Genomic DNA, 22,979 nt, shown 5'->3' with positions numbered 1-22,979 from the left:
TACACCAGGTCCTGAAAAGCTTCCACTTTGCTTGGTAACCCGCTGCGGAGGACTTCCTGAGGCATCCCAACATGCGGGAGGCCACCTTGCGCGAGAACCCCCTCTTGTTCAGGAGGAGCTCAATAGCCTCCACCCGTGAGGCAGAGGGCGTCCAGGCCCTCGTGGAACCTCTCGAAGTGGGGCTGCCTTAGAAGGTCCAGCCTTCGGGGGAGTTTCCAGGTTCTTGAATGGACATCTCCAGGAGATCCGGGTACCAGTCCCCTGTCTGGCCACCTGGGGGCTACAAGGGTCATGACTGTGGCTGCTTGGGGAGGTCTGGAGTCGATTGAGGACCTGCCTGAGGACTCCAAGGGGGTAAAGGCATAGAGGTTTAGCCCATCCCAGGGGTGCTGGAACACGTCTTCTCACCACCGCTGCCGGGTCCAGGAACAGAACACCGGGACGCTTGCGGTTCAGGCTCGTTGCGAACAAGTCCAAGGAGGGGGAGCCCCTTCTCCCGATCAACTCGCCCACTACTGCCGGGTGTAGGGACCAGCCCTCCCTCAATAGGTCCGTGAAATAGGAACATCTCCGGAGGGACGTCTGCCAGCGGAAACCCCTGCCAGAGGTTCGTGTCGCCTAACCACCAGCGAAGGACCTCCACTATCATCTCCCATGGGTTCTCCCGTTCTGAGGCCATCCGTCCTTCAAGTTCCACTGGACGGGCCTCATCTTCAGCTTCCCTGGGGTACTAAGCTTCTCCGAGGGGGACGAGGTGGCCTATCAGCCTCTGCCACTCTCAAGCTGGTCAGGTCGTTTCTGTCAGGAAGGGGTCGCTACGTCCTTGAAGCTGGAAATTCGTTCCTTCGACGGGAACGTCTAGCTCTTACTTTATCTAGGTCCATTCCAAGGTACACCATCCTGTGGTGGGCTCCAAGTGTGACTTCTCTCCCTAGTTCAGGGACGATACCAAGATGAGAGCAGAGGTTCAGGAGTTCGTCCCTCTGCCCCCTTAAGTGATCCTTTGAGGAGGAAAGTAGCCAAATCGTCCAGGTACCGCATGAGGCGCATGCCCCTCTTGTGGGCCCAGGCAGACACGAGGGAGAATATCCTTGTAAAAACCTGCAGTGCCGTGGACAGGCCAAAACAGAGGGTCCTGAACTGGTACGTCGATCCCTCCCACCTTATGCGGAGGTACTTCCTGCTGGAGGAAGTGTACTGGGATTTGGAAGTATGCACCCTAGAGGTCCAGGGACGCATGTAGTCCCCTTCCCTCAAGGCTGCCAGAACAGAGCAAGGGGTCTACCATCTTAAATTCGTCTTGAGGACCTACGTGTTGAAGATGGATAGGTCGATTACCAGTCTCCACACCCCTGACGCCTTCACCACAAGGAATAGGCGGCTGAAGAACCCTGGGAGTGGGTGATCACTCGCTGGAGGGCTGCCTTCTCCAGCAGAGACAGGACCTCCAGCCGAAGAGCCTCTCTGTGACTGGGGATCCGGGGGCTGAACGCGCCCCACTGTCCGGCTCCCCCGTCAGGGGAGGTTTTCCATCTCGGAGGAGGGGGGCTTTAGCAGTCCTGGAGGAAGGCCAAGTTCTCTGATGGCCCCAGACCTCCTGCAGAAGATTCTGACATACCCGTGGGGTCCTTGTCTTAGCTTCTGTGCATCCAAGCTATGTCTTGGCATTGGTTTCCTGCCCAAGGACGACGCCCTGTAGACGACGGAGTCCTGGTTGAACCTTCCTCCAATGTTCAATGGCTTCTTCTACCAGGTAATGTGGGAAAAGGGTTTCGCCCGACACTGGAGCATTCCAGAGAGCCTTCTGCCTCCCTGTCCGGGTAGTCCCTCAGGAGCCGAACGAGAACTGCGTCTCTCTGTCTCAGGACCCAGTTTGTCCATTGGGTCAGAACCTGGGTGGTCAGGAAGCCCAGAGACTTGCCCCCCATGACAATACCAACTCCTTGAAGGCTGCCAACTCGTTCTCGTCCAGCAGGTCGTGTTCCGTCGTGAAGCTGGTAACCGCATCCGTCCAGTGGTCCAACCCACGACGCAACGTGAATGAAGATCCACACCGTGAACTCCATAGCCATGACCTCCTGTTGGAAGAATTGCAACAGGGCCCATCAATAATTGGCTCCCAAACAGCCTGGCAAGAGAGTTGTGAAGGGAAGGCCTTCAACCGTCTTCGGGGCTAGGTACATGCCCTCTGGCGCGTACAACTTCCTCTGCCTAGCTTTGGCAGCTGGGAGGAGCTTCAGTGAGCCCAAGGCTCTCAGGGAGTTCTTGGATCCTGCAACCACTTCCTCCACCTGTGCCAAGGCCTCGGCTGAGTAGAGGGCCTGGGGGAGGGATAGGAAAGTTTTGGACTCCACCTTCCCCGCGAAGAGCAGAGGTCCTCTGCAGAGAGCCTCCTGGATTCGGGGAGAGCAGGGGGGGGGGTTCCGCCAAACCATTCTGCGCCTGGATCAGCCTGAGCAAGCCCTCATCCATGGCCCCTTGGCCCTCCAGGGAGTTCTGAAGGCTGTTCAGCACGAAGGCGTCCTCCTCAAAGTCCTCTCTTGGTACGGACGGCCCCGCCACCAGTTGTGGGGAATGGGGGAGGAGTGGGCTGCCAGACCGAAACCGGTGCCTTCTACTTCTAAACTGGAGGAGCTGTCATGGGCCACCTCCCGGATGAAGGGGGAGCCCCACCGAGGGCGTGCTGAAGCAGAGCACTCTGCTCTTCCAGCGTGGTGGGTGGAAGCGCAGAAGTCCTGAACAGGAAGGAGCAGAGGCCGCTGGGGCCACCACCGAAGCGGAGACCGCTGGGGCCACCAGAGTGGAGGCCGCTGGGCCACCCCTGGGAGGGGGGAGGCCCCCTACGTGGAGGACCTCAAGGGAGCAGCGCTCTGGGAGCCGGACACGGGGACCGGGAGGTCTGCGTGCGATGGTGTCTACGGCGCGAGTCGTCCCACCGACGGCCACTCCTACTCCGAACCCTGCGGTCCTGCATACAACGGTGAGATCTGGACCTACGATTCGGGGAGGAGGAGAAAGAACGACCTCAACTCCTCCCATAGCGTCTCCTCTTGGAATGATAGTGTCTCCTCGAAGACCTGTAGGAGGAACCACCTGACGAAGATCTCCCTTCCTATGAGCCGTCTCTCCTCTGTCTCTTCTGTGGCAGCTCCTGTCCCAGGTGAACAGGAGGAACAGAAAGGGCAATTTATTTGAGTGATAGTCGGAACGGAAAGGGCTCCGTTCCCCGGGAGCTCCCTCTGCTAGCGAGAGCCTCTGTCCCAGTGGGGGGTAAGGAGGGTCCCCAGAACGGGAATGCCTCCTCCCTTAAGGGGACCTACCCGGCGTACAGGGAGTGCCCGACCAGGGGCCGGGGGGGGGTGACACCCAGAAGAATCCGTCAGCTCCCATCGTCTACCTGGAAAATCCCCCACCTCCGGGGAGGTGGCTGGGGGCACAGAGGAGGAGGAAAGTCCCACGGGGATCCCAGGGGGACTGAGCGGCGCACCCCACTCCAGAGCGCGCACTCCACGTCTAGCGGCAAGTTCTTGGAGGTACACAGTGCCACAACCAGTGCGTCCATGAATGGCACACTTCGCAGGTCACTGCGAGCCAAGCACTGTTGCAAAAAAGATGTATCTGTCCGCTGTACCATCTCTCCACCCCACACAGACTCCTCGGGTCCTGCCATTTGCGAGGACCCACCGGCAACGGAATTCAATCTAGGTCCCCTCGCTGGAGGGGATGGGAAACACTCCTGACGCTCCGCCGGGGAATCCTGAGAGAGAGCAGGTGACTGCGAAGGGCCTCCTGGGCCACGGCTCATGCTCCTACTCCGTGGAGCCTCCAAGGAAGCCTTCTTGGCCAGAGAATGAGGCTTCTTCTTGCACTTGGCAGAGGCCAGATCCCATTGAATGATCCGACCACATGGCGCACTCTCCACAAATGGCTTCCCGCAAAAGAGGTGGCGACCCCGGACACTTATTACACAAAGTGTGGGGTCGATCTTGAAAGGAAAAAGGAAGGCCCCACAGGCCCTACCCTCTGGACCTGGGCAACGCTGTTGCAATGAAGATTCCATAAGAACCGAAAGACCACACACACATGCAACACACACACCACACACAGAGAAAGACAAAGGCAAATGGGCCGGTAACGAATGACGAGCTGGAGCGTTTAACACTACAGCAACCAGGAAAGGACTGCAGGTTAGAGGTCATGATCTTTGACCCTGGGGCATACCTGGCTGGGGGTCGGGAGGGATAAACCAGTTTTTTCTGATTGGTACCGGATTGACATCCACAAGGTTTCTCCTAAGAAAGTAGTTCGGGAAAGTATACAGCGTCAGAACAAACGGTTTAAAGTGATTATCTGCTACTATGGTCATCCATCCGCAGAAAAGCTGGGAGAACACTCAAAGCATGCTTACAAGCTTACAGAAACAAAATGAAGAGAACCACAAGTATGTACGGAAAGGCACTCAGTGCCAGCCCTCCCATGACGATTGAGACTTCCTGTCCTACCCCCAAAGGAAAAGGTGCACAGAAAGAAGCTTAATAAGCCTTCTAACACAGGGCAGACTCCCTTGCTTTAAACTCACAGCCAAGTCAGAATGGAGATAAAAAGAATGACGTAGAAGTTGATAAAGGGAACGGAGAGAACATCTCCACTTTTTTTCCACCAATGTTGACACCTTGCCTTATCTGCAGTAGTCAAAAATCTCAGACTATGCCACAGAAATCAAAGGAATAAGACTACCTAGCCTATTTCCCATGAAATAAAGGAAAGTTATGACAGAAGAATTACCTTAATCAAGGCAAAGCCTACTACTTCTGAGTGACTACATCTACTGTACCTTAAAGATAAATATATTAGTAAGTATATTGGAAAATGAAACCGCTGTTGTGTAACTACCCAAGGCTGTTACGACTCCAATGAAAACAGTATTTTTAGCAGCAAGGAAAACACAACCTTCATTCCTTGTAAAGTGGCTTATTTGGCTGATATGCTTGTAAATAAAACAAAACACATTGGCAACAACCCAAAAAGGAAAAGGAATATTCCAGATCAATCAATAAAAGTTAGAACAGCATAAGTTGGGCAGTCATGAAAGACATCTGGACTCAACAGTGGCTGGAAGCAAGATAGAGTGTAAATCAACAAGTAGATGGGGCTTCCCCCCGCCTGTCGGTAGTTGACTACCTTGTCAATAAGTTTGAATTGCCATTCCATCAAGCATTCACAAGCAAAAATCAAAATTTTTTCAAGTATATTGTATTTTCATGACTGTACAGACATAAGGTCCTTTACATTAGGAATCACTTCAGTGAAGCTGGAAACAGCTGCTCGGTTTTTTATAACAAGGAGTTCGGTACTAACTACCACCTGGGTGAGGACCTCCCACCTGGGTATATGCATACCACTTTGCTTTTGGCCAGGAATAGCAGAATGAAGGGTGGCATGAGATGGGGCCTAATGTGTAAAGGACTAGGGTTTGTAATTAGGAAAAATACAATTTACTTTAAAAAATTGTGATTTGTTCCTACACGGTATACAAACCATCGGTCCTTTACATTAGGAAGACTTACAGTTGGAGGGAGGATTTTGATATAAGTCACCTGAGTTGACTTGCGCTCGCTTACCTGGATTCTAATCCTGGTCAGAGCAAGGGGATGAATCTTACTTCTGATGAATTGATCAGAGTATATATGAACTGCAAAATCATTCATCAGGCTTCTGGGCTTCCCTCCTATGGAGGGCAAGACGTTTTATAGGAGAAAACAAGCTGGATAATCTGACAGGCAATGACAGTAAGGCAAAATACAAGTACTAGTGGGTTTGTATTATTGTCTGGGGCTGCTTTCTTCCTTCTGCAAGGGTAAAGCAGATACTCCGGATGTCTATTTTTGACAACCAAAAATGGATGGCTCTGTTATTGGGTCACTTACCTGCATCAGAGCCAGGTCCAGTATGTGACGGCCATTCCACTCTCTGCCACCAGGTAAGCTCACACAACTTGTTGAGCAGCCACCACAGGTCCCAATGAAAAAGTGTCCAAGGACTTGTGTGCAACATCCCATAGGCAGATGGAGGTGAAAGTGGTCTGCCTCGACCACAACCCCTGCCCTTCAGTACCTGGTGCAACAACAGATTTCTTCTGGAATGCAAGGGCAGGGGAGACGCTCCTGACCTTATGGGCTCTTGGTCTGGGGGTAATTGGTTGTCGTCTACTCCAGCAAGTCAAGTATGCCCTTCAGATCACTCCAAGCAGCCAAAAGGAAATCATGTTCTTGGACACTTTCTTCTTGGAAGACCAGTGCTAACGAAAGAGTTGTCAACACTCAAAATCCTCCTCAGGTAGTGCCACAGTGATCTAACAGGACACAGCATCATCTCATTCACAATCATGTCTACAAAGACCTCTAGGGAGGGGATCGCGAAGGACTGAACCTGGCATCAAGGACGACAAGTTTTGAGTTTACGCTACGAAGTCCCGGATAAAATCAAGCATAACCGATCCCCATCCCCTAGAGTGCTTTACATAGAAAGAAATTTCATATAGTTTGCTTACTCTCTTCGCCTATAACACAGCGAGCAGGAAGACGGTCTTGAGTGGCAGATCCCTGTCTGACGACTCTTGTAAAGATTTGTAAGGAGCACAAGTCAGACTCCTTAGGACAAGAAGTCACGTCCCAAGCAGGGGGCCTCAAGACCCCTGGGTAGGCAAGACCTCTCCAAACTTCTCAACAAGAGAAATATCTATAGGGATCAAAATGAAGAGATATCGACACCTTTCAGTGGCAGAACTAAGCTGACGGCAGCTCGATAGTCCTTTATTGCTGAAATGGAGAGAAGTTTCTCCCGGAGTAGGAAAACGAAGAATTCTGCGACTTGCTGATGAGTGGCTCCAACTGGAGAGACACCCCTTTGATGGCCTACTTCCCCTGGTATAAGGTTGCAGAGGACTTCCTGAGGTATCCCAACATCTCTATTGCAGTGCAGCGCAAAAAGCCTCTCACTCAGAGCAGACGGTGGATAACCTCCAGCCAAGAAGAACCAAGGTCTGCACTGCCTAATGGTACCGCTCTATGTGTGGTTGGATGTGCCACTGGGGCAACTCCCTCTGTGTCTTAGAGAGAAGGGCCAGCAGATCTGGATACCAAACAGCCATTTGGGAGCCACCAAAATCAATGAGATTCAGGGTGGTCAGTGCCCCTCTGATCCTTGTGAATCAGACAGAACGGAAAATAGGCATAGACGTCGAGGTTGTACAACAGGTGCTGGAATGCTTCTTCTGCAGCCACCCATGGGTCTGGTATGACTGAACAGAACACCTGAAGTTTTCTGTAATGCTGTGTGGTGAACAAGTATATTACTGGTCTCCCCCACAGGCTGAACATCTCGGCTACATCCTGGTATAGGGACCACTCTGTCCCTATCACCTGATTTTGGTAGCTGCATTTGTCTGCCACTACATTCCTCCTGTCTGGAATGTATCTGGATGACAACTCCACAATGAGCTACTGCCCACTCATGTACCTGCATTGTTAATTGGTGGAGCTGAGGAAAAACGAGGGCCCCCTGCTTGTTGACATATGCCACTGTTGTGGTGTTGTCACTCATCAGCATCACAAAGTGCCCCATCACTCTATCCTGGAATTCTTGAAGGGCCAGGAAGGTTGCCTTCAATTCCAGGACGTTAATGTGGAGGTGTCTGTCGTGTTGGTCTCACAACCCTACAGTCAGCAACTCATTGAGGTGTGCGCCCCATCCCTCAGTTGATGCACCCAAATACAGAAGCATGTTGGGAGGAGGAGTATGCAGAGTACTCCTATCAAGAGGTTCCTGTTGTCCAGCCACCAATTCCAAGTCCCCAAACCTCACCTCCTCTGATAGAGGGACGAGGAAGGATTGAGGATCTTGAGACTGGGACCAGTATTCCTCATTCTCCCATTGAAGAGAACGTAGGTGGAGGCATGAGGGGATCAGCTTCTCCAAGGATGGCAGGTGACCAACCACGACTTGCCATTGCAGTGCTTGTTGTTCTCATCGAGACAGGAACAGCTGCACTATCTTTCCCGACTTGCTGATGCGTGAGGCTGTGGGAGGACTCTTGCTGCTACCGTATTGATCACCATGCCCAAGTACTTTATCCTCTGCTTGGGTATGAGATCTGACTTCTCTAAGTTTATCACTATCCCAAAGGTGAGGCAAAAACTTGACAAGTCAATCTCTGTCCTGAAGCAACTGTGAGTGGGAATCCGTCAGGGACTAACCAATCGTCGAGTACCTCAACAGGCGTATCCCCTGCGAGTAGACTCAAAAGAAAGAGACGAGGGTGAACACTCTCGTGAACACCTGAGAGGCAAGTGCCTTGAACCTGAAAATTAAGTCTCCCCGAAGGACGAGGATAAAAACAAAGGTACTTCCAAGAGGATTGATGGATGGATATTTGTAAATACGCATCTTTCAAATCCACCGTCAGCATGAAGTTTGTTCTCCCTGACAGAGGCGAGTACCAAACGTGTTATCTAAATTGTGAACAGTCTGGTGACCGAATCGGTTCAGGGGAAATAGGTCTATGACCAGTCTCCAACCCTCTGAGGCTTTCTCTATGAGAAAGATGCAGCTGTAAAACCCTGGGGACTAGTCCAAGATGACTTTCTATCGCACTCTTGGTCAGCATGGCTTGTGCTTCTTTCCTTCAGTGCCATGTCTCTCGGCAAACCGGGTACAGAAGTCTGGGAGGATGGTCTGGGAGATCAGTGAGGGGAGGCCACGACTTGAAGGGGAGTAGATACCCTTCCCAAGGACATCCACTACCCAGGTCTCAGCTCCAAATCACTGCCAAGTTGCCCAATGGCACGACAGGCACCTTTCCCCTTCTTCTTTTCTTTTTGCTACCCTTACATGACCTTTCCTGAGGAAGAGGAGGGCTGAAAGGAACAATTCTGCACAGAAGAGAAAGAAGACTACTGGGTCTTTCCCCCAGTGCCCTTCAAAGCTTGAATCTTCTTAGGGCCTGAGGAAGAGGGAGCCAGTCAGGCCACCGGGACGCGCAAAGGTCCTGATGACTTCGTCACTGCCTGGTTTACCGAGGCGGCAATCATTATTGTTGACCCTTTGCTTGTCTACGGCAGCAGCCACCATCTCTCTAGGAAAGAGAGAGGAAGAAACCCAGCAGCGGTACATTCCTTAGGTCATGGAGGACTTGGATCCCAAGGTCCTGGTCAGGCAAGTCAAGACAGCATCTCTCCTCTTCAGGACTCAGTTAGTCAACAGGTTTGCTGTCTGGTGGGCGTAGGTAGGTAAATTGTCCTACCTCCAGACTGGCATAGTCTCGCAAAACGTGGAATCCTCCCCAGAGACCTAAGCCCCTGAGGAGGCCAGTATCTTGGCCACTGAAAAAGCACCAAAGATCAAGCCACGAGACTGCCACGAAGTTCTGCCAAGACAATAGTCTCCAGGGTTGCTGCTTCTTGCTGCGAGAGGGAAACCGCCTCTGCAGTTAAGTTTTTGCAGCGAGAGACTGGAGTCTAGTCGAACTAGACCCAGGTCAAACCTGCTTGGCTGCCAATGACCTCTCCGAAGGTTGATAAAATCACTTCTGGTGAGGTAGAGGAGGAAGCAACTTGTCTAAGCAGTTCAACCTGAGGGAGTTCTCTTGTCCAGAGACAAGTGTCCACCTGGTCGAGACTCTGTCAGCAAGAGAAGACCATGGCAGCCCCACTGATGCCTTGATTCCCTCTTCAGGCCCCATGAAGACCTCCAGTCGAGAGGGGAGTTCTCCAGACAAAGCCGTAGGTCCTTTCCCTTAAAGATTATTGTGCTGACGAATCAGCGCTTTGATCTACGCAAACATCCTACTATTTCGGAGTATCTGTATCTTGTGGCAGAGGACCATTGAGTCCTTCAAAGTGCAGTCTTCCCAATCTACCCTCCCCTTGGGGGGAGAACCTCACCACACTCCTGAGGTTCCTTCCCTCACTACCTCAGCATATGCCCTGGTTGGTCTTAGACCAAGCCAGGGCATAAGCTTGAGAAGCAGGGCTGGTATGTGGAGGATCATGGATTCCTCCCTGTTTGAGTCAAGCCTCCTAGTAAAAGTCCAGGAGGTTGAGGGAAAAGGTGAGGGAGGCCTGGCACTCTCATCTCCCTTATCCACCAGGCGGTCAGGAGAGGTAAGCCGTATGCGATCGTCATACGATGAAAATTGCGATATAGGTTGGGGAGAGCACCCTTGAGGAGAGGCACTATCCTGAAAGAAATAGAGCGGTTCTCGCCTAGCGTGCTGAGAAGCCTTGGAAGGAAGAGGGGGGGAGACAGCAGACAATGATGAGGACAAGGAAGAAGATGATGATGACACACTATGGGATCTCTTCTTTGTTACCTTCTTCAGGATTGCAGCGGTCTTTAATTCAGGAGGGTAGTTGCGACTCACGAACAAAAGCTGCCTGGATATCAGAGGCCATAGCAACCACAGGTGTAATTAAAGGCTCCACCCTTGCTAGTGCTTTGGCCCTCTGGAACAGCAGACAAAGTGATGATGGTCAGGGGCGTCATAAAGCCAAGAGGGGGAGATGCCACAACTCAAGGTGTTGGAAGGTGCACAGTGGTGCCCGTCACCACCAAGGGAGCTGTACTAGTCAGATGGTGGCAGTACACCAGATGCAGGACCATGGTAAAAACGTATTAGTGGTTATTGAGGTGGTGGTAGGGGTACCCACCATATGAGACGTAAAGACCAGCCAGTTGTGACAACAGGGCTTGCAACGACGGGGTTCCCGCTTAGCCCAGAAAACGCCACACTGCCACGAGATCCAATGGTTGCTCCTCCATCAAACCTGAAGAAGGAAAATTCAGATTAGGGGAGGAACCCCTTTTTGCCCTGAGGGAAACTCAACTCCCTTGGAGAGACCTGAGAACGTCTTGAACCCCTGCCTCTCTTCCATCCAATGAATCGAACGAAGAGGACAAAGAGGAGACCTTCTCTATAGAAGAGGTAACAAGGTGGGGGAGCTTGCTGGGAGAAAGAAATGAGGACGAGAGGTCTGGCACCAAGGGAGTCATTAGAGGCATGTACCACTCTGACGGCATCTTGGTGTCCCTCCTTCGATAATGTTTCTGCCAGCAAACTTCACACATTACACAGGGGACCAAGAAACTCACTTGTTGCAAGTCAGTTTTGGGATTGCAATCCTGCCCTCTGCAAGAGTGCAGAGTGTATAGGATTGACATAGTTAATTGCCAGTTATTGCATTCTTACCTCCCAGCACCGGGCACACGCACTTGGGGCGGGAATGCTTAGAAGCCCCGCCTTAACATGATCATGGGTTTGCATGTTTGGAAATTGGTCCACAAACAACAGGAAACACACTTAAAATATTAATTCACACTAAAAATAAGGAAAAATTTCACCGTGATACACAAGTAAGGAAAAGTTAGTGACAGTCAAGCAGGAGCGATGTGATAAATGTCCAAACCTGACAGCGGCCAAAAGCAAAGTGGTATAGGCGGGTGTTGAAGGAGCTCTCCCACCCAGGAAGCAGTTCAAACTACCGAACTACCTTGCTATAAAAGTCTAGCGGCCATTTCCAGCTTCACTGAAGGAAATTCCTAATGTAAAGGACCGATGGTTTGTATACCATGTAGGAATAATCCTATTGTAAAAGGAACAAAGGTTTGTAGATATTTGTGTTATGAACAAACTACTTGTGTAGCCTTTTGATTTCTTAGGAACCTTTAGTGAACTACTGCATCCTCAACTAAATGCCTTTGGGTCTATAGACTCACAGCTAGTCTATTGGCAGTTAAGACTTCTCCCACTTCTGCATCAGTAAAAGTAAACCTGGGCAAGAACAGCCTGGATCATCTGTAGTGTAAAATGACAATTTGTCGAAAATTGCATTTTTCCTAACTATACAAACCTGAGGTCCTTTAACAATAGGAAGTAGCTAGCGGCAGCTGGAACAGTCGTAAGCTCGAACAAGGGAGAACGGTAGTTAACTGCTTGTCCGACAGTCGCGAGGCTGGGAGGTAAACAAATCACTTTTGCTTTTTTGGCCCATGCAAAATACGCAGAGTGAGGGGTGGCATGAGGAGGGGACTATATGTAAAGGACCTCAGGTTTGTATAGTTAGGAAAATGCAAATTTTCGACAAATTGTCATTTGTTTTCCAATACGTAATACAAAACCATCGGTCCTTTAACAATAGGAAGACTCACTTTTTGGTTTGGGGTGGGGAGGAAATCTGAGTCTTGATGACAGACTGGTGTTTTCGTCCATCCCTGGAATGCCTCCCTGGTCGTAAGAGCGAGGGAGGGATCCAAGCCTCTGTCCGATTTGATCGGGGTGTGCACCGCAGGATCAATGGTCAGACCTCTGGCCGAGTACTAAGAGAGAGGCAAGCGTATCTCTTCGTACCAGCAAGCAAGAACTTGTTCCTGTTTGCAAGAGGCAACATAAAGTATGGGTTTGTCTCAAGCTGGCATCCACTTCCTCCCCCCTTGTTGGAGGAGTGGTGGATATACGCTCCTATCCCTAGTGAAAGGGATAGGATGGGGCTCTGTTGGAGTAGCTCACCTGAATCTTTGTCCTTATCAGCAGGGTGACGACCGTGTCCCGTCTAACCACAGGTAGAGGGGAAGAAAAAGATGGGAAGAGGAGCCAGTCACACTCTCATTCACTCATCCATTCTTACGTCACACCAGGGACTCGATGCTGTTCAGCCTGCGAGGGGTCTGGGTTCGCACAACAACGTTTGAGCAGCCACCACGGGTCCCAAGGGAAAAGATCCAAGGACTTGTGGGCAATATCCCGAAGGTAGAAGGAAGGGCATGTGGTCTGGTTTTGGACCAGACCCCTGCCTTCAGTACCTGCGCCACGGAGAAGTTCTTGCGGACAAGGCAGTATCTCCTTCGCATCGAAGGCGGTGAAGTCCATTAGGGAGGGGATTGTGAACGACTCGAACCAATCGTCAGGGACCGAAGGGTTCTGAGTCTTCGCTACGAAGTTCGGTACGAAATCGAGCGTCACGGATCCCCATCCCCTGGATGCTTGACTTCGCAGGGAGAAGTCATGCAGTTCCTCAGAGGAAAAAGAAGGAAATAGTCGCATGACCTATCCCCTTCTCTCTACTTCGGTGATGTCCAGTACCCAATACTGGTCTGTCCGTTTGCCACGAAGTCTCTCGCATCCTCCTATCCCCATGCAGCGAAGTTCTCGGTAGTGGATAGGACACCGACACTCCATGGTGGGTGTCGATGGTATGGGTACTGTGACAACTATTAAAACGAAGTAATGATTGCTCGGTTGTAACAACCGAACTAAGTCAACAGCGTAGTTCGTAACTGACTTGGGCGCTCTGGACAGCTGCCGACTGACTGCGTTCGGTAGGAGGCAAGTTGTCCAAGCATCCGAGTAAGTCACGTGACCTTCGCCTTTGAAAGGGTTATGCCGAGAGAACCAAACAAATAATGTATTTGTTTGTCACCAATGCCGGACAGCAAGGTGATGATTCTCTTAAGGCATGTGGCCCAACAGGCGAAAGTCAATTGCCTTCTAGAGACCGAGGTCCCTGAAGGCAAAACATCTCATGGTTGTTGAATCTCAGCTAAGGAGAAACAACATTATGTACCGTTGAAGACGAAGGTAGATATTGAATGCAACCTACGTCTTCACAGACGAATCGAGAGAAGGATTCTCAAAGATTCATAACCTGTGCTTACAAATGACTGAAAACGCTAACCGCTATTTCATTGCTGTCCGGTGAGAAGTCGTTAGTTGCAATGAAAGCGGGGCGTTTTTCTTCAGTATTGAAAACACAGGGGAAAGCCGCCGTGAAGAACTACTTCTCATGGGCTGAACATTTGGAAGTAGAGCTGTCAGGTCGGAGAGGTAGGCGATGTCTTCTGACACATCTTGTAATTCGGGTTGAACAATGAACAATTGTACACCTACGAATACGAGATATTTTTGAAGACAAACTCAGATGTCTGCAAAATCATTCGCATTATCGCAGTGCGATGCAGCGGGAGACTTGTACAGACTTCTGTTACCGTGCGGTAAACAGAAAGAGAAAGAGTCCCCCAAGAGATATCTCTGTTGAAAATTCTCGCAATGTCGAAGGCGATGGAATCTAGCGTCACAGCAGTAGATGTCCTTCATTATTGCGAGAATCCCCGTTAATCAGAGACCTAAGTCCATGATTGTTGGGCAGAGATACGGTTCGGTAGTCAATCAAACCAGGGGAGAGAGAGACATAACTGACCGTGCATCTCGGAGGCCCAGCTGATACTGAGCTTGCTATCAGGCAGTTCAATACGCAGTAGTTGAGCCTGAGCTCTCGCCGACTCGTCATCCTGAGTTGCAGGTAATCCATTATTCCCACGAAGGAATGCGTTCGGCTAGAAACTACCGAGCATAAAAGATATGCTCGAGCAATTATATTAGGCGAAACGAATTTCGGTAAATATAAAAGTTGAAATGGTGTTGTCGTGACAAAACCATAAGTATATAAAAAGAAACTGAAAACTCCTGGGAGGTTGCAGGCAACCCCGAGTTGCAGTTCAATTAGAATACTTCTCTTCTAAGTCGCAATCCGTAGATAAACTAGGATATGCGCCTACCCCTCGGACAATTCAACTGCTTAGTAGAATCATGTCGCGAGGTTAATATACGTAGTAATATTTGTAGGATTCTGAACAACGATCTCCATCTTAAATTCTTTCCTTCAAGAAAACAAAATAAGGATTGGAGATCGACCACCTTCGATCTCTATCAAAGAGTGAAGGAGAAGTCTTCCTCGAAGGAAAGCTTCAATGGTGACAGAATACTAAGACGATAGTTCAAGCCAACTGGATATTCCCCGTCCGATCTTCTCTATTCCAGGTTGGTCGCCTACTGTAAGATAGTTCTTTCAGCAGCAGTCTTCTTCCCAATGCTAGAAATTCCAGGAATTCGAGCATAGGCGAGGTTCCCGATTATCGTGTAACATATCGGGGTTATTTCTCTCTCGCTCACTTTAGACCGTGGTCTCGCCTAAGTGTTTGGAGATCGTAAAATACTCGAACACTCTGAATGCGCTAGAAATTCCATAGAATTTCTAAGCAGTCTGCGAAACCCCCACCGAATTCGTGAAACGATATCGGCTGGTGGTCCTCCTCGATTCCCGTAGAAATCGAGAATGGGCAGGATCCCTCCTCAACGGACCGGGGCTTACGTCAGGTAGACCCGAAGGTCCCCCCGGTAGCGCGTCCCGAACGTGGGATTCCTACAGAGAAATCTCTGTAGGATCCCTCCCCTTTCCCTCGTAGCCGTAAGGAGAGAGGGAATGGGGGAGGAATTGGATACTCGCTCGCCTTCCCAGTGGAACTAGCAGTTGGAGAAGAATAGGAGCAGCCATCACCTTGCGGCGATGGTCTCTCAGAGTCTGGGAAAATGTATCGTCAGGAGAAAACGTTTTCCCGCGGAGGGTTACGAACTCTCACTGTAGGTAAAGGGTCTGCCGCCACTGTTGAACGTCGTCTGGGTGGGGCTGATCGACACCTGACAGGAGAGAGCCGATACCGTCCTCCGACTCATTCCAGTCCTCGTCGAGGTCGAAACCTCTCAGGAGGACCGAAGGAGTATTTAAATTACGGTGTCCGAAGACACGTAAAAGAAACTCCGCTGGTCGCCAGTAAGAGGAGGTGGAAGTAGCTGATCGCCGGCGAACTGAGAGAGCCTCTTGTCCGGAGACTAGAGACTCTGGTTCGAGACAGAATCGGCAAGCTCCGATCGCGCGGCAGACCCACCGTCGGTTTGGGTTCCCTCTCGGGCCCCAAAACAACGACTCGAGCAGAGACGTGGGCTCTGCTGGTGGGGAGCGGCAATCCTTCCGCAAGGTCATTATGCTGACGAATCAGCTTAATGACTTCTGCAAATTCCTCTGTATTTCGGGAGTAACCGCGTCTTGCGGAGTAGGACCGTCCAGTCCCTCCAGCAAGAACAGATCCCGAGGATACTCCTCCTTCAGAAGGAGGAACAGCGGCAGACCCCTGACGGTCGCCTCCAGCTACTTGCGCGTATGTCCTGGTCGTCCTAGAACCGTGCCTGGTCCATACGGCGTCATAGCGGGTATCGCGAGCGGCGCACCTCTCGCGATCACTCATAGGTACCTCGCTCCTCCCTGGTGTAGCCCGAGGAGGTTTCTTTGAAGGTACAGGAGAGGCAGACCTGACGCTCCCCACCTAGCTCGCTGGCAGGACCAGCGTGCTTGGAGGGCTGCTGCTGATCGTCAACCCGCGGTGGCGATCGAGCAGCAGGCCTAGCCTTGCCGCTCGCCTGGGGCGAGAGGCTCGGCTGAGAACGTCGACGCTGACTCTAGCGTCAGGCGAGCCTGTTGCTGGTTACCGTCTCCGCCCGGTCCCCGATGGGAGCGGCGTCAGGTGACCTGCTAGGCTCGCTGTCGCGGTGAGACCGTGTGCGTCCTCTCGGCGCGTCGAGCGCTGGTACCAAGCCGTGGCTGGTACCGACGGCCGCGGGGACCCCTTCCTCGCCTCAACTCGTGGCTGGTCAAGCGACCGTCACGTCAACCCGAGCAATCCAGCTGGTCACTGCGAGAGCGTCCACTGGCCTGGCGAGAGTCGTCTGCACGACTCTCGCCAGTCTTCTGCTCCGCGCTTCGGTCTTAACAGCGAGCGAGCTCGGGTGTCAAGACTTTGGCTGGACGGTCTCCCGCGGAGACCGTCCACTCGGTACTTCTCGCTAACGAGAAGCCGAGGCGGATCCTGGTTTAGCGGCAGAACCGCTAGAACCAGGCGAGGAAGTGCCAGCCGAAGCTGGTACTCCTCTGGTCCCCGTCTTCTTCTCCTTGGTAGAAGAAGAGACGGGCCCTGTTCCCGAGGGAGCAGGAGGACCAGCAGAAGAGCTCCCCGAATCGCCGGAGCGAGACGGGCCCCCCTTAGAAGGTCCCCGAAGGAGCCTTCTTAGGGGGGAAAACCCGGGTTACCAGCTGGTCACTGCAAGAGCGGCCACTGGCCTGGCGAGAATCACCTGAGCGGCTCTCACCAGCCTTCTGCTCCGTGCCGCGTCTTGGCGCCGAGCGAACTCTGGCGCCGAAACTTGGCTGCACGGTCTCCCGAGGGAGAACGTACACTCGGGATCTCTCGTCCGCGAACGAGAGACCGAGCCGGAAACCTGGCGTAGCGGCATCGCCGCTAGCACCAGGCGAGCGAAGTACCAGAGCTAACCGATACTCCTCTAGGTCCCCGTCTATCTCTTCCTTACGGAAGGGGAGACGGGCCCCGCTCCCGACGGAGCAGGAGGACCAGCAGAAGGACCCCCCGTCCCACCGGGGTGGGACGGGCCCTTAGAAGTTCCCGAAGGAGACTTCTTAGGGGGAAGGCAGCCTTCTTCTTCTTCGGGCTTATGGGCCTTAGAAGTCGAAGGGGAAAGAGGCTAGCAGCAGCTGACGATGAAGACGAAGATGACACCTTCCTCTTCTTCCTCTTCCTCTGTCAGCTCACGCAGGACATCGTCAGGTCCTCCATCCAGGCCGGAGCCGGGGCTATTGCCGAAGCAACACGGCCCGACTGCACCTGTCCGGAAGGACCTGGGACTGGGAAGACACACCGTGGGCAGGCCCAGCATGGACAGGCTCAGGAACCAGGAGTGACAGGAACAGCAACCAGCTCAGGAGCGGTAGGAACAGCGGCAGCGGTAGACCAAGAAGGGACAGCCAAGCCAACAGCGGGAATCACATCAGCGGCAGGTACGGCAGGCCCAGCGATCGCCTCGTAGAATCATCTGCAGCCAGCGGAACCTGGGTACTGGCGGCCGGTCCAGGGGCGAGCTGCTGGAACAGCGGAAGTCTGGGGCAGGCAACACGAAGAAAAACAGGGCGGCGGCGGCAAACCCCCCCTCGGTACGGCGGCGGCCCTAGTAGCGGCAGACGGCAGTCACCCCAGACACAGCATGGGGAGTGTAGACCAGAAGGGGGGGAGCAGCATAAGCGGCCGTGGTAGTAGTGGAGACCGCCCCAGACCTCGCTAGACGCTGCAGCAGCCCGTGGATGCTAGGCACGCCCTGCCGCCGCGGTGGTCCATACCTGTCCAAGGTCGTCTCCCACGGATTGTAGCACCTGCGGTAGCATAGATAGATTAGTAAGAGGGGTTCCTCACGCACGGGGGGTTGACATGCCCACCTCCGAACGCAAGGAAGACCCCAAATACAAAATACAACGAAGAAGCTGAGCGGGGGGCAGGAAGGAAGACGAAGAATCGGATACCAAGGGAGTCGCGGGAGAGCTTTCCGACGACTTCCTGGCAGACCTTCGCTTCCCCCACCCCCGCACAGCAGTGAAAAGTAATATGAAAATGAAACAGAATACTGCCCTTGCGATTCACTTCATAGAACTTAAAGGGGAAAAAAAAGATCAATTCCCGGGTAAGAACGGAAACTTGATCCAAATAATATGATGCTATCATAAAATATATATGAAAATGAAACAGAATACTGCACTTGCGATTTCACTTTCACAGAAAATAATCGTAATGGGATCAATTCCCGGGTAAGAGCGAAAATTGATCCAAATTAAATTTTATGCAAAATAATAAATGAAAATGAAAGATACTGTATTGCGAATCCACTTTCATTGCATTATCATACAAAATAAAAGGCTCGTGCCGAGCGCAATCACGCTCTCGTAACGAAACGCACAGGGCAAAAATATAATGAAAAAAGTACTTACATTTTTCAATTACAACTTTCGCCCAAAATACATGACTCGGCGCGAGCGCGCCCGCCCTCGGCACCGAGACATAATTCAAGGGTTCAATTCATGAAAAGAGAGGAAATCGCCGCATCTACGGCGATAGCTTCATGTTGGTTCATAATTAAGTAATGAAATGAAAACAGTGTACTTACAGTTTCATTTTCAAGTGAAACAAACCATTAGTAGAAAACACAATATAAACAAAGCATACGACGATGAAGCGGGCAGAGAGCGATGACGAACACGTCCTTCACACCCGCGCCGAAAGCAAAAGTGATTTTTGTTTAGCGCGCGACTGTCGGACAAGCAGTTTAACTACCGTTGCTCCCCTTGTTTGAAGCTTACGACCGTTCCAGCTGCCGCTAGCTACTTCCTATTTGTTAAGCGGACCGATGGTTTGTATTACGTATCGGAACAAGTGACCAGACAGCGACATACCGCCGACCATCTCTCGGAACGCGGCCCGCTTCCCAAAAAAAGCGCTTGAATTATGCCATTACAGGCAGTCCCCGGGTTACGACGGGGGTTCCGTTCTTGAGACACGTTGTAACCCGAAAATCATCGTAAGCAGGAACATCTTTAAAAAATCCTAAGAAACCTTACTTCTAATGCTTTGGTGCATTGAAAACTATGTAAACTGCATTCTTATTGTATTTTTCATAAAAAACCTTCAAATATTATTTTGCATTTTTGGTGTCATATTTCTTCTGCCAGATGAGCATTGTAGGCGTCGTAACCCTTGAAATAATTTCTGATGAATATAATTGAAAAGCACCTTAACCTCGGAACGTCGTACTGCCTGTAATTCATAATTTAAGAGAAACGCTACTTTCCGAGAAGCATAAGAGGTCTCAGTGTGCTGCCAAGATGGGCCATAACTCTTGACTGATGCTCATGGCAGCAAATTCAAGTATATACTTTTATGGGAAGGTGGCCACATAACGGGATTGGTGGCTGGTATGATGCCGCCTCGATCGTTACCCTAGGTATGCAGTGAGTTATTCTAACTATTTAAACAACACAACAAGTGCTAGGTTATTTGGAAAGCTAATTATGCAAAATGCTAGGCTACTCAATGTACCTACAGTAGCCCCGACCCCCTAGGTACTCTGCCCAAGTAATTTGGGGGTCACAAATTACTTGGGGTGGAACCTCTAGACTGGTAAGGACATGGTGTCCAAGGTTACTGATTTATTTACAGAATTTAGGCATTAGGCTAGGCTACATGTCTGGCATTGAGGCAGAGGCTAGGTAGCTTAACATGGCAAGACCAGTCCAAGGTTGGGTTACTAAGTAAAGGGAAGTCCGTTACATTACCTTACTACTAACCTAGCTACCTACTAGGCTAGGTAGCTAGGTTGTATACCTAGCTACTAGCGGGCTACTACCTAGCCTATAGCTAGCTAGTAGGTACCTAGCTATCCCGTCCAAAATGCATACTACAGAAATGGCTACTAGGTAGGTAGGAATGCAGTATTCCTGATCCCTTACTCTGGTTAACAATATATTAACCCCCTACTGGTAAGTAGCTCCTACCTACTGGTTAACCTTCCTAACCTCTGACAAGACCTTGACCTTTGCTTGTCTACCGGTAGAACGACCCTAAACATGGCTCGTTGGGCCATCTGTGGAAAGACAAGCATTTCCAAGAACAACTATCACTGCCCTGGCCTTTCACGAAGCAACTGCATATAAGATTAAGGTAAATCAACGAAAGACGACTCCTCATACCCACCTAATCGGACAACAGCCAGGAATTTCGATAATCGAATATAATCGCGCAGACATTTGTTTACACCTGAAGTTCCCGGTTTCTTTGCTTGAGGGGTGGAGGAGGTGGCACTGAACGAACGCTCTCGTGCTGACATAGTAGACATCTTACTACTCCACGATTGTGCTCGTCATTTTGGCTTGTCTTCCATTCTTAGATATATTTATATATATATATATATATATATATATATATATATATATATATATATATATATATATATATATAGAGAGAGAGAGAGAGAGAGAGAGAGAGAGAGAGAGAGAGAGAGATAACTCTCGGTGTACATTGTCCTTGTTCTGCTACCAGTCTGTCCGGCCAGAAATAGGTATACCATTGTTTCCTGGGGACAATAGAAACAACCAAGGCTAGCAACCTAAAGATGCATTGATACACCAAAAAGATATACAATTCTTGCGCCACCGACCCATAGAAGAAAAAGGCTGACTGTAAACTAATTACACAGTAACTGATGGCCATTATGTGCTTTTCAAGGGTCCATTATCGCTCTTCAAGGAGGAACGTATCAAGCAGGACCCCAACTTATGGTTAGCCTGGACGTCGAATCCTTGTTCGTCAATGTCCCTGTGGGGGAAACAATTCAGATTATTTTAAATCAACTTTTTTCCTAAAGGCAATGTCTCATTTCATAATTTCAAAAAGAATCTAACTAAACCATTTTTAGAGTTGGCCGTGCTGAACACGACCTTCATTTTTAATGGTGCGTTGTACTATAAATAGGTGGATGGAATTGCCATGGGAAGTCCTTTAGGAACTACGTTCGCCAACAATTTTTATGAACTCTCTGGAAGAGCGCATAATGGACGTCAGCTGTCCCTCTTCCCTCTGTTTTTATTTTAAAAATTTGTTGGTGTCACGTTTGTCTTATTAATACGAGATTTTAATGCAGACTCTTTCTTGGACTTCGATAATACCCAACACCTTAACATAAAAATACGCTAGAAAAAGAATCTAGCAGCAATGCTCCCATTTTTGGTCGTTCTTGTTTCTAGAAGCTAGGCAGGTTCCTGCACTGGCATATATTATAAAGGGACGTTCACGGGTCTGGGGGGTATGAATTTTTATGGCTCTTGTAATTTCAATTTCAAATTAAATGTTGTTTCTTGCTACTTCGCAAGGCGTTTACTCTGTTATCTAATTGGCTGACTTTTCTTGACTAATGACGACTCTTGCCAAATTTCAGGAACAAGTGTTTTCCTTCAAAAACTATTTTTCAAATTGTTAAATGGCACTGTTGAATAAAAAGATGTTGCAACATATTCTATTTTACATTGTCCGTGAAATGAATTTGTACGCAGCGAATAATTTGTACGCGGCGTCCCCTTTAAACAAGAAAGAAATTTCTAAATATTCAAAAGGAATTACCGGCACTCAACCTCAAACTCAATCTGATAAATCCCGAACAGTTGGCTCTCTTCTCTCTTCAAATTTGAAGACAAGCTCAGTCCCTTATCTACATCCAGCGTCATATTTAAGTACAAATGCCCCAGATAGTCAAGGACTCTATGGAGGTTGTCGCGAGAACGCACTGATGCTCGCATAGAGAAGTCAACTTCAGGACAGGGAGCAGACTGTACCCCAGCCCTGAACAGTCTACTATCAGGAATCATTCCAGAATATGCAAAACTCTTATGGAAAATAAAAAATTCAATAATAAGACAGATACACAAAGAAAACGATCTAACAGTACTTGCATCTATTATTATCAAATTGACTTTACTACCACCTTTAATTAAACTCCCACATCGTCGTCCACACAATTGTTTATTGCCTGATGGTCTTGTTGAGCTCTTTCTTCTCTGTCTGCATGTTTATTAGTTGTTTTTCTTTCTGTAATACTCAATCCGAGTACACACAATACACACACACACACACGCATATATATATATATATATATATATATATATATATATATATATATATATTATTATTTACTTCCAACGATATGTTTTTATCATTCAGGGACATGTTTGTTCAACTTAGCGACAGTAATTCCTCAAGGTTCTTAATAGCTGCGTATGAGCATCGTAGGGTTTATTATTATTAGTTTATTATTATTATTATTATTATTATTATTATTATTATTATTATTATTATTATTATTATTATTATTATTATTATTATTCCCTCTGAAATACAAATTTCCTTCTTAGGGGAGTAGGCTGGACTCGAGACTGAATTACACTAAGTCCAAACTTGGACTTTTAAAATTTATGTGAGATCTTTAAAATTCTAAGTACTCCCAGTTACCGAGATATGGGCTACACTTTTATGCTACGCTCGCCGTAAAGTCTGTACGTTTAATTCTCTCTCTCTCTCTCTCTCTCTCTCTCTCTCTCTCTCTCTCTCTAACTGTCGCTGATAGCTCTCCTTCTCCCCCTTTCATCCTGTTGATGTTGCCGTTTGATGCGTCATAGTTTATGAGGTGTGTCGACTATATGTCACCGTTCTCT

The 22,979-nt window shown here is 49.7% G+C and overlaps 1 protein-coding gene across 1 annotated transcript in view; it reads right to left on the bottom strand.

The window, feature by feature from the left end:
* The window catches only part of LOC135196998 (protein PHTF2-like), a gene marked incomplete at its 3' end in the record, with an annotated part of 362,229 nt that extends 341,633 nt beyond the window's left edge, over positions 1-20,596 (bottom strand). The window contains 1 exon segment of the mRNA XM_064223887.1: positions 20,470-20,596. Coding sequence (XP_064079957.1) covers positions 20,470-20,522 — 53 coding nt within the window.
* Between the last annotated feature and the right edge of the window lie 2,383 nt (positions 20,597-22,979).

Source organism: Macrobrachium nipponense, chromosome 18 (assembly GCF_015104395.2).
Source record: "Macrobrachium nipponense isolate FS-2020 chromosome 18, ASM1510439v2, whole genome shotgun sequence".
Lineage (NCBI taxonomy): Eukaryota > Metazoa > Arthropoda > Malacostraca > Decapoda > Palaemonidae > Macrobrachium > Macrobrachium nipponense.
The sequence above is the reverse complement of the archived record's forward strand: the minus strand, read 5'-3'. Positions and strand labels throughout refer to the sequence as shown.